Genomic DNA, 15524 nt, shown 5'->3' with positions numbered 1-15524 from the left:
TAAGACCTAAGACTGTAATGATGGAAGGGTGCTAATTTCTATCTTAATCTGTTTCATATCTGCAGTTGTGAACCAACTCTTTTTTTAAAAAAAGATTTTATTTATTTATTTATTTGAGAGAGAGGGAGAGAGCGAGTGGGAGGATCAGAGGAAGAGGAACAAGCAGACTCCACACTGAGCACAGAGCCCGTCACAGGACTCGATCCCATGACCCTGAGACCACAATCTGAGCGAAAATCAAGAGTTGGACACTCAACCGACTAAGCCACCCAGGTGCCCCATGAACTAACTTTTACTTAAATATCCCTTTAAGAACACAAATACACCCAGATGCCAAATTCATATTGGAGCAAACACAGGAACCTGGACAAGGGTCCATCAGCAAACTACAGCAGCCAACGCAATCTATTGCTGCTTGTTCTCATAAATAAAGTTTTATTGGCACACCACCATGCCCACTTGTTTATTTAGTGTTTGTGGCTCCTTTTGTACTACAGCAGTAGAGTTGAGTAGTTGAAACAAAGACTGTAGGAACTGTATGCCAAAAATATTTACTATCTGGCCCTTTATAGACAATGAATGTTTGCTGACACCTGAGCTAGAATATTCCTTAACAGTCTGATCTCATTTCACATGATGTCCTTTGCAGAGGACTCCCAAATATTTCAAACGTTTTTAAAAGCTTAGTTAAGTTTAGTTAGTTATGGGCCTACTCCATTCCATCCACTAAATGAGATGTATCTTCCTATAATGTTGCCCAGTGTATGAACAAGAATGCTTCTCTGAATGGACAGCTTGACATTTTGTTTACACCCTTGGCCGGGTGACCCTATGGCATTGATAAAGAAACAAACAGTGAAAGCATTCCTGGTTCTGAATTATCAGAGATGTTTGTTGATTCAAAATGAAACTTCTGTGACGCTTTCTAAGGAACCTCTTGGTTATTTAGACCAGATCTTCTAACTGCAATTCGTTACGAAAACCTTGGCATGATTTAAATCTTTAAACCAATACAGTCACGTAATTAAACTTCTCTAAAAGTATCAGAAAGAAATATATCATCTTTTGCTATCTGGATTCTGACTCTGGCTTATTTGATTTGTTTAAAATGTTTTTGCAACATTGAAATCTCTTTTGTGATATATCGAAGCACTTTGTCCTTCTTTCTATGACAGCGGCAAATAGGGCTCACACTTGATCAGGACGTAAAATCCTTTATATTCCAAAACCCTTTTGATTTCTGAGTGAGTTTGTCTCTTGCAATACAGATCCTTACAATAAGTGTTTTCTGCCCTCACATGTCATATACTTATTAGTATGGTTTTCCTGTGTTTAAGCAGCCTAATTGTGTCAATCTCTTTTTTCATACCAGCTGTATTGAGATATAATTCACAATACCATTCAATTCACCTGCTTAAACAGTACAGATCAACGGTTTTTAGTATATTTACAGTTGCACAACCATTATCGCAATCTATTGTAGGACATTTTCATGAACCCAAGAAGGAACCCCATTAGCAGTAACTCCCTATTTTTCTCCATAGATGTCTCTATGGATGTTCCCTTCTTGTACATTTCATATAAATGGAATCACATAAATATGTGGTCTTTTGTGACTGGATTCTTTCATTGAGCATGTTCTCAAAGTTCATCCATCTTGCAACACTGTCAATCTCTTTTCAAAGTCACATTTTGCCTATTTAGTAGACACAGACTCAAATATTTATAGCATTTTAAAATCTGATTATATTCTCTGTCTCTCATACACACACACACACAAACACATGCACACGCGCACTCACACATACAGGCAGACACTCCTAAATTCACCAAAATCTAGCCTAACATTTGAGAATCAAACAACTAAACATAATAGGCTAGACATGACTGTTTCTTTAGGAGCCTGATTAGTGGTGTGGAAAATTATGGATAATCCTTATGAATTTTGAAATATGCTCTACATTTTATTCTGAAAGGTCTCTAGTATATCTTTAACAGACCCTTCTCATAGGAAACCTTCAATATTTGAAATTATGTTCTGATGCAGGTTTAGGTTGAATATTTCATGCTAAAGAATGCTCTTATAACCCAGACACACAAAATAGTGAAGTCAAGATAGGTGTGTGAGCTAGTGCACCACGTACCTTGCCCTGTAATTTACAGGCATGCTCATTTCTCCTCCAAAACCAAAATATGACATGTGCTAATTAGTTATGTAAACTTCACGGGAGGGACTAACATGGCGATGTCTAAAACAACTGTCAAAATTGCTGTAACCAAAAGCAAGACCTTCTGTAATTTGCAATTTTAATCATTGTAAAACAAGATTCAGAAGTCTGTTCTGACTCGAAAGGAAGTATAACAAATATTTTATCTTTGAAGTGTATTAAATAGATGAAATGTCAAACCACCTTTTTTCCAACTGATGTTATCACTGGACCTTTTATAATAGGCAAATTCAAAGCTTCTGTTTTGCAGATGGGGAAGTGGAAGCCTGTAAAGGAAGCCCAATTCCAAAAACTCACCCAAAGCTGTCCTTTTGCTCTCCTCCTAGAAATGGAATGCCTTTCATTTCCATTGAGACTTATCAAGTCTTCCGCATCTTTTAAGGCCTAACTCACGTCCCATTGCCCAAAAGATGCCTTTCTGACTGCTTCTGCCTCATCATTCCCATTTTTTCCAGAATTCCTACAGCATCCCTTGTATACTCTATCTTGAGTTGTTGTCTCAGTATTTCATCTACGTTGGTTTTGCTATTGAATTATTCGACAATTAATTCCATGTGTGTTGAGACCATACTTTTTCCATGCTGCTTATAATATTTAATTCACTTTTTAAAGATGTATTTATCTGAGGGTGTAGGGGCAGAGGGAGAGAGAAACTTAAGCAGACTCTGTGCTGAGCGTGGAACTCAAAGTGGGGCTGGTGATCCCACGACCCTGAGACCACGATCTGAGCCAAAACCAAGAGTCAGATGCTTAACCGACTGCACCACCCAGGCGCCCCAAAATATTTAATTTGATACCAAGAACATAATAGACACTTAAAAGAATATTGCCCATTAATGATATATTTGACAGGAAACCTGAAGGTAACAGTTTAATTCTGAGCATTTCCGGTGATGGATCATGACCTTCATTGGATCGACATAATAGAAGTAGTAATGCCGATCAAATATATCCTAATCTGGGGCGCCTGGGTGGCACAGCAGTTAAGCGTCTGCCTTCGGCTCAGGGCGTGATCCCGGCGTTATGGGATCGAGCCCCACATCAGGCTCCTCCGCTACGAGCCTGCTTCTTCCTCTCCCACTCCCCCTGCTTGTGTTCCCTCTCCCGCTGGCTGTCTCTATCTCTGTCAAATAAATAAATAAAATCTTTAAAAAAAAATATATATATATATATATCCTAATCCGAGTAAAGACATTTCATTTGACTTTTTTGGTCTTTTGTTCTTCTTTTTAACAAGTGAAAATGTGAAAACACTCTTGGACATGTCACAATAATTTCTTTATGAAAATGTGCTTATAAGATAATTGGCAGGTTTTAACAGACATTCAGATTGATAGTAACTGCTGAGACTTGAGAAATATTTGAAAATGCCTATCCAAGGAATTAACATTCATGTGTTATACATGCATAAATTTTGAGTTGGAAACATGAAAACCACCTTCACTTAGTAAGCAACGTAAATAACTTGCAATTATTATGTTCTGGGTAGAAAATTTTAAGAAGTTGCCGGGTCTACCAAGGTCACTGCCATGCCTAATATGTCAGGGTAAGAGAAATCTTTAGATTCACAATTAAAAAAATTATATGTCACTATTTGCTATGGATATTATCATAGAAGCTGTATTTTTAACCAGATATAACATGTTGAATAAAAAGAGGAATCAAGGATCAATCCAAGAACCTAAAATATCATAACATGGCATAGAATTATCATACTAAAACATAAGATGAAAGCAAAATAAACGGGTTCCTGGAAATGAACGGATAAATCAAGAAGCAATTAATTAAAATAGATTGGTACACAATTACACATTTAGACAGTGAGAAAACAATTACGAATTAGAAGAAATTTTTGTACTGAACTGATCAAGATGCTTGATTTCTTCTATTCTATAATGGTTGTGTAGCAAAATCACATTTTAATAGAATGGAGGCTTAAAAAAATAGGTAAAAGGGAAACAGAATTCACCCTAAGAAATTGGCAGGTAAAAACTCAGAATATGTGCCCGTAATAAATTGTGAACTGGACTGGGGAGAGTGTTGGGCAGAGATATAGAAAGCAGAGCAAAGGAAAGGAGGAGATGCTTGTGGAAAGGAGGAAAGAAAGGTACATTGGACAGAGATAAAACTTACGGATGAGACCAGAGCCTCGTCTGACATCAAAAAACACAGGAAAAAGAAATGGTTTTCAGAAGTCTGTGATATTGATTCGAAGCTATTTATTACACAGGCCTGTGGGATTGAAAATTGGAGATGGAAGGAAAGGGTGAAAACGCCTAGATTGTTGAGTCACAGGATCTGTGAGAGACCTACATATATAGACTGTTTGTTTTGTTTTTAGTTTTACGAGAATAGAACCATAAAAGAACCATTAGTTCAACCAACATTTACTGAACTGCCACACGCCAGGCTGCTGTGCAAGGTGCTCTAAGATGAGTTAGAGCCTCTGTCCTGACTGTGAGCAGCTGGAAGGGACGCTGGAGGTCGTCTGTGCAGGCCTTTTTTACAAAGATAGAAAAACAACCAATGTGGGGTTCATCTGTGAATGATCCTGTATGAGTTAAACGATGGTGTGCAAGATCAGAAAGAAATGCAGTTTGAATAAAGCTTTGAGTCTGAGCCTCCCTTCTTAGAAAATGCTCACCTTTGAAGAGGCCTATTAGATTTGGGGCAACAGAAAGGTAGCTTAGTTACATCAAAATGCCTGTTTTAACAATATTCATTAAAATGCAGTTCTCCCGGGGCGCCTGGTGACTCAGTGGGTTCAGCTTCTGCCTTCCCCTCAGGTCATGATCCCGGAGTCCAGAGATTGAGCCCTGCTCAGTGGGGAGCCTGCTTCTCCTCCCTCTGTCATTCCTCCACTTGTGCTCTGTGGCTGGCTTGCTCTCTGTCAAATAAATAAATAAAATCTTTGAAAAAAAAAACCAAAATGCAGTTCTACCTGGATTATACGGTTGGGCTTGTTACATAGGAATCTCAACTAGCACCCAATACGCGCTTCTGTGTTTAAGGCAACTTTTTTTCTGTGGAGGCCATGAGTAGGGCCCCCTTTGGGCACCCGGAAGCTTTGAAACTATAGACCACTGCACTTCCATTAAAGTGACATTCTCCACAACAAACTCTTGGCTGAATTCTGACATCCGCAGTTGTTAGTGGTGAACAAAGACTTTTATTAACGTTTCCACGGAAGCTTTCCTGATTGAGAAACAAGAAAGAAAAAATAGCACATGCATAGGAATCTTAATATTTTGACTTACTCTAAATTCCAAAACTTGAAAAATAAACTAAGGTAGAAAATTAAGTAATTGAGACAAATAATATCCATCCTCGAAAACTTACCTTGCCGAGTTCCTTCAGGAAATTGCTAAGTCTGTCCATTTAAGTCTAAAGGCAGGTGGAAGCTTTTCTGTGGTGACTTACAAACAAAAGGTAGAAGTACCATATTTAGTGCGTCTAGAAATTCTGTGCAAAGAATTCCAGAAACCATACCGAACCTCAGGACAATTACTGGAAGCCAGAAATCTCATTCTGGAGCCTATTGTAAACGTGTGTGGCAATGCAGGCTGCGCCGTCAGGCTAACGGCAAGGTGTTGAAATAAGTATTTTTGTGGCGACCCCAACGTGACCGGGTATGAAATCTCTCATAACAGAAATGTAATGTTTCTGAAAGCACGATTGCCCTCTCTTTCTTTTTCACCTTCCTGTGCCTTTCATAAGTCCTTCTGGTTGGTTAATCATTAATAAATATTTAACGAGGCTTTTTTTCCCAGTGCCAAATCCTTCTCGGCTTATCTAGCTTTTAGGCAGTCTATGGACTCCCCCACGCCTTCCCATTTAAGAAGTCCTGGCACTCACTGCAGGTTAATTTCTCTAAGGAAATTCATAATAGCAGATCAAGTGGGGGGTCTCTTAACAAGAGCATTCAATTTTTCAGGCCACTCTTAATTTAGAATTTTTCCCAAAATGCATGGAAAATGGGATGTATTTGAACCAATTTTAAATTTGTAAAAAAAAAATTTCAAGTACACATTTTTTGAACCAAATGGTTACGACTGGAACGGGAAAGGGCTTAGACTTTCTCTTGGACAGCTGTCCCACAAGCCAATCACTTGATCTGACCCCGGAGAATCCCTCCAACTCTGGCCATCTGAGCTGATTTTGGACCTGCAGTGAGCCAAAGGATTGGAATGCAGATACGGAGGGGAAACCTCCCCGTGTATTAATGCAAGAAGCCAGCTATGACATGGAGGCAATCTCATGGGCAAAGAAAAAGAAAAGGTACTCTGGGAAACAGAAAAGGTATTCCGGGAAGCAGGAGCACGTCTCCAAGTTTTCTCTGGTGGAAGGAGATTGATGAGAATTGACATCCATTTCCAAACGAGTGGAACGACGTTACTCCCACCATTCCTTCCCACCTCGACCTCTCACCCCTTTCCGCATGGACAACCCTAACTGACAGGTGATTTGGGTCAACAATTTACTTGGCACGAAACCAAAGACCTGAGAGCCCCGTCCTGCCCATATTCTGCTCCCTTGACCTCATAAGGAAAAAGGGAAGATTGCTAAGGTCTCACACCTGGGTGGATCCGCGCATTTACTACTAGTAAATGTCCCTTCTTGAGCCGAGATTCTCTTCACCATTCAGGGGAGAAATTGTACCCTCGGACTTAAAAAGGGGCTTGGTGATTTTCAAACTCCCATTCTCAACATTCCTATCTTTTCTTTTCTTTTTTTTTTTTTTTTGCATGACTCTGAACCAGGCACTGTGGGCTTCTAATACCTTCTCCTTTTTAGCCAGGGTAAGGGAGAAGCAGGCGCGAGGGACGCGTCTCCGCTCCCTGCCGCAGAGTTAGAGTCCCCATCCCTCCAGGGTGCCATCCCGATGATTCTTCTCCCGGTTCCCCACCCAGTTGATGTGACAGGCTCGTGGCCCAATCCCCTTTCAGGTTCCCAGGCCGACTGTTAGCACCACCCGAGCCAATGACGGCGGCCGAGGGGCGGAGGGGGCAGGCGGGAGGGAGGGAGCGCTGGCTTTAGAAGCACTGCCGCAAAGATTCCAAGAGGCAGAAGTTGTCTGAGTGCGTCGGTCGGAGGCTGTTGGGCCAGATCCGGGACTCTGCGACTTTATGTAAGTGCTTTGTGGGCACGCCAGGGCACGACGGGAGCGGGTTCCCGGGGCGTGGGCAGGCGTGGGTCCAGCCGGGAGCATCTCCGACAACCTCAGCTGGAACGTGCCCCGCGCGCGGGGATGCGGGGCGGAGAGGGGGCTGCAGAAATTTCGGTCCTGGACCTTGGGCGCCAAAGCGGGTTGTTCGCATCCAGGATGGGTGGGAGTGACAGAGTTCCGACGACCGCCCGCCGCCAACACGTTTTCGGCTCTTAACGACCGGGATGGTGCTTTCTCGCTAGTTGCTCGGAACTTGTTGCTTACCTGGGGCTGCAGTCCTTGACGCCAACCCCTGTCCTTCTCCCCTTCCGTGGCTGCGGCCCCGAAGTGGAAACCGAGCGCCTAACTTCCCTCTGTCGTCCTTCCCCAACTACTGCCAGCCCCCGGCCCCCCGCCCTCTCCCGCCCCGGACTCAGGAAATCCCGGAGCCGGCAGCCCGCGACGCCTCCGGCCCCCGCTCGCCCGCCTCGGGTGACCTCGCGGGCTCACGCCAGTTCCGGGGCTCTGAGCGGCTGCCTTGGCCCAGGGAAGGAACCGGGCTCCGGCTGCCTGCCTCCCGCTTGCTTCCCTGGCCATTAAGGAGAGCGCCGCGATCGCACCGCGTCTCCCTATGAGTAAGCACTTTTTTCCTTTCAGTAGCACATCTCGGGGCCATCGGGGCAGAACCTTTCGGTTCCCCATCTCCCCGGACCCCTCTGTCCGCTCCCGGCTCGGCTCCTCTGCCTCTGCAGCCCGGAGCGCGCGGTCGGGGCCGTGGCAGCCCAGGACCTCTCGGGGCTCCTGGGGAGGGAGAGCGGCAGGGGCAATGGGAGGGGGGTGATCTCCCCGCCCCCCAGCTGCACTTGCCGCTGTTTACTTTCCTCCACCCGCAGTACTTAAGCTCTCTAATAAGAGGCCGGGGGACGCTGACCACCCACCCCCGCCCTGGCTTCTTGCCAGTCCCAAAGTTGCCGCCGCCGCCGCCGCCGCTGCTGCTACCGCTCTAGCGCGCTGGCTGCTCCAACGGCCGGCTCCAGGACAGCAGATGATCCCGGGCTGGGAGGTGGCGCGGGGTTAATGCTATCTGACACTTGGCCGACACGATGCTTCTTGCTCCTCACCCGATCTGCACACCATCCCTAGGGGTGCAGGTTGAGCTTAGAACTAACTGTGTTGGAGAGCCTCGCCATTTAGGATCCGACGGACGGGATGCTGGGGGTGCCCGGCCTGGTACGAGGGAGGGGGTGGGGTGGGGAAGAGAGCCTGGCTGGCCGCACAGTAGGTAGCAAACGCGAAGTGAAATGACAAACTCCTGAGAGGTAAGCACTTACGCCACTTTACTGATGTCACAATGTGTTTGGGAGCCTCGACTTGATCCTGCAGATGCGGTTTACAGTGAATTCCAGCGAAGTGGCCGAAGTCCCACACTTGCTGATTGGCATCACGTGCCCCAAGTCTCTGATGCCCCTAGGGTAATGGTCACATGACTTTTGCCTTGAAAACTGGAATGTAATGGCTGAAGCCCATTTTCCAAAAACGACCCCGACAAAAAAAGAAGAGGGGGAGTGTGAACTAGCCTCTACTCCAGGGAATTCTGCTTGGATTTGGAGGAGGGCAACAGAAAGGGAATTTGGTGCTCCGATTTTATCCAAAATAAAAGCGGGAGCTGTCTTTAAAATTAGGGCTTAAAATAGTTTGTGCCGGGAAATATATCTCCCCGGTGGCTTTCCTAAATTTAAAAAATATCTTACTAATTATTTTCTAGGAAAATCGTCCTTTAATTCACACCCACTTCATCCCTAGATGATAGTTTTGAAGCCATATTCCGTAAGATAGTGTTTAAAAAAAATTAGAATTTACCCATATTCCTGGTTCTGGCCTATATTCTAATTGAACAGTTCTCTTTATTAGGCATCTCCTTGAAGGTGGTGGATCATTTCTTGACTAAAATTAACCACCAGTTATTTGTGGTTTGGAATTAACTGGATCAGAAATCAGGCACAAAAACAGTAGATTCTAAATCTGATAAATCGAGCTGGTTGGGTTTTTTGCCTGTTAATATCTTGATGGAATAATGAGAGGCCCCTGAAGCAGCTCCCATGTTGACCAACACCCACCCATGTGGCCCAAGTTAAGATTGCTGTTGGGAAAACGTGGCAGTTCTGATATTCAGATTATATTTTGCAGAGTATAGAAATGGCAGAGAAAAAAAAAAAGAAAGGGACAGAGGAGTCTCAGGTCAGGAGTTGAAAAGCTTTACTTATTTACAAAAATGGATCCAGTTGATCCATATTCAGCCTTGAAACTAGGGCAGCTATAAATGAAACTAGGAACATTTAAGAGATTTTGGCTTTGTATGCATTAGCCAAAAAAACCCTCCGTCTACTGCAGCAACCTCGGAATGACTCGAGCACTCCATTTTTGTGCTGTGCTCGGGTTTCTGAGCCTAAAAACTAGAACTCCTTGAAAGCATACAGTTCTGACCTCAAGGCTAGCCTTGTGGTACGGGTTTGCCCGAAGCGGAATTAAGCTGCACCTGAGTTATTGGAGTTAACTACACTGGTAGATAGACCCCCCTAGTGGAAGTGAGGTGATAATAGCATTTTCGATTGAACTCCTAATCCGTATTTTAACCTCAAAGAGAGAGCACAACTATCCAACGAGGTGAAAGTGGTAGGGAGATAAGCTCTTTCTTAAAAAATATTACTAACTCACATCAAAACACGATCATCACTAGGCTCTCAGTCTATGGAGCATTTCATTGTCTTCAAATGTCCACTCATTTAAAACCACTGACTTTGTTACTGACTTAATTGGGGGGGTATCATTTAATGAACTCAGGTTTTTAGTAAGATTAGGGGGTTGTGAGTCTAATTCTTAATCTCTACTGTTAGATCTAGCAATTTATCAACATCTTTCTTCACCCGGGGTGGGGAGCCAAGCAAGTTATGCTCTGCCTTGACTTAGTACAGACAACCACCATTGAAGTCCAGGGTCTACAGTCCGATGCCATCATTTAGATTCCATTGCTAAGAATGTCTAGGCTTATGGCATTTTGGGGAGAAGGATTAATTATAACTGGTGAGTAATATTTTGGTTGCGATTACATCTCTTCTACAAATGGTTACATGCACATTAGACTTGACTATTTATACTGGCAGAGCGTCAGTATCCAGGGCACTATCAGAAACCAAGTGAAATTTTGCTCCTAGGCAAACCGCATGACTGTTGCTGAAAAGAAGGGGTAGCTTGGCCATGGTGCCTGAGAACTAAAGTGATTCTGGTGAAACCGACAGGGGAAAAAAGGATGAAAGTCCACTTTCCATTATTCCATGTTCTGTCTTAGGTATCATTTCTACTTGCCCTTCCAGTAATTTACTGACATGATATTCTTACCACATAGGATAAATTCAGGAATCTGCTGTTGTGTTTCATGAGCACAACCTAGGCGAAATGTGAACGCTACACTCTTTTTGCTGTTCGGTACAGATTCCAGAAGTAGCTAGTATAAAATTGAAAATGAGCACTGTCAATACACGACAATTCGGGCGTCTGTCTTTACAATCATTTCATATTTGCTCATGTGATCATTTTTCTGTTGGTTAAAAGTAACCCAGAGAGGGAAAAATTTGATCTGTGAAACTAATAAAACACAGTTTGAAGGAAAACAGCTAGATCGTGTTTTGAGTCTGTGTGATTGTTCCAGAGAGTGATCTACCATATATATATATGTTCGTTTGATGTGTTGGGAGGTTTTGGAAGCTTTTTGGATACATCACACTGTTGGAAGCTCTTTTATTTTTTAATATTTTATTTATTTATTAGAGGGAACCAGTGGGTGGAGGGGCAGAGGGAAGGGGAGAAGCAGACTCCCTGCTGAGCAGGGAGCCCAGGACCTTGGGATCATGACCTGAGCTGAAGGCAGGTCAACCGAGCCACCCAGGCACCCCCAGAAGCTTTTTTAGATAGCAATGGTCAGGACTAGCTGTTTTTAGTTATGATGTGGCTTTGGTTACAGTTCTAGCTGTTTTTAGTTATGATACAGCTTCGGTTACAGTTAATGGCTTAGAAATACAAAAAACTGTCTAATCGTGAAATGTCAGTCTCAGAAGGTCGTAATTCTTGGGGCCAACTCACTGTAGTTATGAAGGTGAGGCACTATCAAATTCAGTATGTTTAATAATATCTCATTTGCCTTAATCTTGGCACTTGAAAGACAAATGTTAGTATAAAATGTTTTAGGGATGAAAAAACATGTTTTTAAGTGAAAATTGAAATACTAAGGGAAAAATATATTGGACTTCAGAAGAACTAGATTTTAGACATGGCTTTGCTACTGACTCATAGTTCGACCTTAAGAAAGTCACTTAAAATTATTATATTGATAACTAACATCGAGTACATTATGCATCTTCTCATTTATACAATTGAGGGCATGGCTCAAGCTTTTTGGTTTGCCGGGATTTTTTTCCCCAAATAGTGGTAGCCTGGCTTATTTCAGTTCGTATTAGTTGATTTTTCAAGTTTTAATGCACCTGTATACAACCTGTCTAACTACCTTGTTGGCAAATTGGTAGCTATTCAGGAAGACGATCACCAGTGGCCTATTCCATTGACTCATGTTAGTTCTTTAAAATATAGAGGTACCAGTAACGTCATTGCTTAACAGGGATTTTGGCGCGTTAAACCTGCTGATTTTGTATTACAAGAAAGCTTAATTTTTCTTAATGGTTTAGAAGTTTGTTTGAGGGTAAGAAGGTAGTGTCATTTATTGGAAAAGGCATTGAGCATGGAATCCAAGGGCTTGGAGTCCTCTCCAGTTTGGACAGATAGGCCATCGTCGGTAAATCACACAAGTTCCCTGTGTCCATATTTGGATTTTACTTTATTAAGCCATCTGTTTCCAATATACGTATGTCAGAGGCATGCTGAAAGCATAGGTGAGCTATGGGTAAGTGAGCGTTGGCTCTTCAGCAGACGGGTGCTATCTAAAATCAAAGTAATGTAGTAGTCTAGCACAGACACACGAAAACTAACAGGAGTTTGCAGAAATGGTAGAATCCTCATCACTTAGGTCTCGCCCCCATTTGTACCTGCCTGCAAATATTCTCCAGCCATCCAATTTTACAAGCAAAGGAGGAAGAAATAAAGCCAGGCATAATCTAATTCTGGCTAACAAGAATAAAAACCTATATGTAATGCTTGCTTAGAATTTTTTTCCTTCAAATATTGTGCCAGATAGCCTGTGAAAGCTATTACGGTGATGGGTTCCCCCCCTCTTTCTTAAGTAACTACTGGGCAGTATTTTAGTATTTGTTGGTAATCTTACAGAATCCGTTGGCTTATCCTACTTCATTCTTAGTTTTGTGACTGCCCATAATGGGAGGTCTTGTGTAAAACTCTCGAAAAAGCAAGTGCTTCTCCTTCTAATTGCCCTTTAAAGGAGTGCAGGTTTGGAAAAGCTCCTACTGGAGGACATAATCTGTGTATTTAGCGGGTACGCCCTCATTAACGCAGAAGAGATGAGAAGTTATGTAGAGCTGCATCTGAGAAGCCTGTTGCATAACTGGCTTCTGAGGGGTCCTTTTCAACTCCCACCCTTAGAACTGTTCACCTTCGATTAATTTCCAGTGTTTATTGTCATCCTGCCAATTCTATGACGGTTCGTTAACTCTGTCGTTCTTTGAGTTACCATGCATTTTTATCTCGGTGGTTAAAATTATCTTCTTTATTAAATTCCAGTATAGTCAACATGCAGTTAGGTTAGTTTCGGCTGTACAATATAGTGATTTAGCAGTTCTGTACATTGCTCAGTGCTCCTCCCCATCAATGTGCACTTTTTTTTTTTTTTTTAAGATTTTATTTAATTGCCAGAGAGAAAAGAGAGAGCATACAGGAGCAGAGGGAGAGGGAGAAGCAGGCTCCCCACTGAGGGGGGAGCCCCGACACAGGGCTGGATCCCAGGACCCTGAGTTCATGACCTGAGCCAAAGGCAGACACTTAACCAACTGAGGCACCCAGGCGCCCCCCATAAATGTACTCTTAACCCCTTCACCTATTTCCCCCATCCCTCCTCTGGCAACCACCAGTTTGTTGTCCACATTAAAGAGACTTCTCTTTTGCTTTTTTTTCTTTGTTCGTTTGTTTCTTAAATTCCACACATGAGTGAAATCATATGGTATTTGATAGTACTTGTTAAAATATCATTGATAAAGTGATAATACTGAATTAAAATAAGCAGAAACCTCTGAGTGAAAGGACTTGAAATAACCCGGTATCATGTGACTAGTTCTGAAGCATGGGTTCTTTCTGCTCATAGAAGTCAATTGCTTGTATAAAGCCTGATCTCTTCTTTCTGCTCTCGTTGGTTTAAAAGACTCAATAGCAAGTTATTTTTTGTAATCTTGTAACCCATTTATTGAAAAGCTAACCCTGATTCCTTTAAGCTGCTTATAGATATATAATTTGCATATAATATATATAACGTTTGCGTCTTCAATAAAATAAAATTTGTGAGGTCAGTATAATAGCTTTGAATATTTATTAAATGCTGTAATTATGTAGTGTTGCACCCAGATTGACATTCTGCTATTGACACTGAATAATACACTATCTTCATAGACTAATGTAATCTGTAAGCTTTTTTTCTGTATTTCTTAACTAGCTTGTGTATTTCCAGTTTTGTTATTTCTTATTCTTTTTTGATATTTGGGGGCTTGTATTTCAGGTCAGGGAGAATTACCATTATAGACTGCACAGTGTTTTCTAGAAGTGAACATGATAGGAAATGCTACGGTAGTCAATTATGTATGATTTAGTTAATCTACTAGAAAATTATAAGTAGTACACACTTGAAATATTTTTAACCACTTTGCTTTGGGTTAAAAAATACAAAGTCATTATAAACATTTTAGAGGAAAATATAAAAGGATTTATAATGAAGAAAATTAAAATTACTCATAATTGTACCACCTGCTCATATTTTTTTATCTATTTCCAGTATAAAAAGTTACATATTTTAAAAATTGCAATCATGCTGTATATACAGTTTGTATTCCATTCTTTTCACTTACTACTTCATGTTTTCATGTAAATCAAATATTTTTTTTTTAAGTTTTATTTGAGAGAGAGAGCGCGCACGAGTGGGGGGAGGGGCAGAGGGAGAAGGACTAGTGCTGAGTGGGGAGCCTGAAAGGAGGCTGGATCCCAGGACTCCAAGATCATGACCTGAGCCGAAGTCAGATGCTTAACGGACTGAGCCACCCAGGCGCCCCTGTAATCAAATACTTTGAAAATTTTGAAAGTTACTATGATATTCCATATAATGGGTATTTCGTAACTTCTTTCACTAATTCCAGGTTGTTGCAAGTTTATGTTGTTTCCATATCTTCTAGATAATGCTTCAGTGAACATCCTTGGGCAAAAACCATTTTGCAACTCTTGATTATTTCTTAGAGATAAATATTTAGAAGAGAAATTGCAAAGATTTTTGTTTTTAAAGATGCAGTCCTTTGACAATCTCTGAAATAAAAACAGTTACAGGCACGGTGAAGACAACTCTGGACTCCATGCCTAAACTTTTCAAACAGCGGTAGTCCAAAAGAAAAAAAAAAAAAGACTGTTCTTTATATAGAGTATGGTATTTGACTCTAAACTGAAGCCGGTTTAGGTAAAGTATATGTCTTAGAAATATTTTGGTTTCCTCTGATCTACTTAACAGGTGCAAAGCAGGATAAAGGAGAATCGTGTGGGGTATACAATCATAGGAAGTCTATTTTTTAAAACGGAACTGTTAATGGGGGAAGGGAGACAAGTTTGTTTTTAACTTGCCTTTAGATTTTAGGTTGCTATAAAACAACTATACAGAGCTTATTTATGACCATAAACCTTCAGTATCCTAAAGGAACTTTTAATCCTGGAGTTGGTTAAATGACTGTGTTTGTTGATAGGCTTTTTTTCCGTCTCAGGCTGTTGGTTCCTTAAATTACCTTGACATCACCCAATAAATACAAAGTTTTATATTTCATTCACATTGCCTGAAAAACTAAGCAGAGATCCAGCAGTGGTAGAAACTCCGATGCTGCCACTTAATTTGTGCCTAAATTCAGTATATGGTGACTCCCCAAATTACAAACAGTTGACTTAACAAA

The 15524-nt window shown here is 41.8% G+C and overlaps 2 protein-coding genes across 3 annotated transcripts in view; both read left to right on the top strand.

The window, feature by feature from the left end:
• LOC103679750 (60S ribosomal protein L27a-like) overlaps positions 1-7974 on the top strand; it is a 9486-nt gene extending 1512 nt beyond the window's left edge. Inside the window, 1 exon segment of the mRNA XM_040626793.1 lies at positions 7638-7974. Within this exon segment, the coding sequence (XP_040482727.1) occupies positions 7638-7974 (337 nt within the window).
• The window catches only part of PLS3 (plastin 3), a 79850-nt gene continuing 71600 nt past the window's right edge, over positions 7275-15524 (top strand). The window contains exon 1 of one of the 2 annotated variants that reach the window (XM_040628910.1): positions 7275-7356. The gene's annotated coding sequence lies outside the window, so the exon portion shown is untranslated. The remainder of the gene's footprint in view (positions 7357-15524) is intronic. The other variant, XM_040628915.1, reaches the window with a different exon arrangement.

The sequence above is a fragment of the Ursus maritimus genome (assembly GCF_017311325.1).
Source record: "Ursus maritimus isolate PB19 chromosome X unlocalized genomic scaffold, ASM1731132v1 scaffold_X1, whole genome shotgun sequence".
Taxonomy (NCBI): domain Eukaryota; kingdom Metazoa; phylum Chordata; class Mammalia; order Carnivora; family Ursidae; genus Ursus; species Ursus maritimus.
Note: the sequence above shows the minus strand (reverse complement) of the source record. Positions and strands in the feature narration are given on the sequence as shown.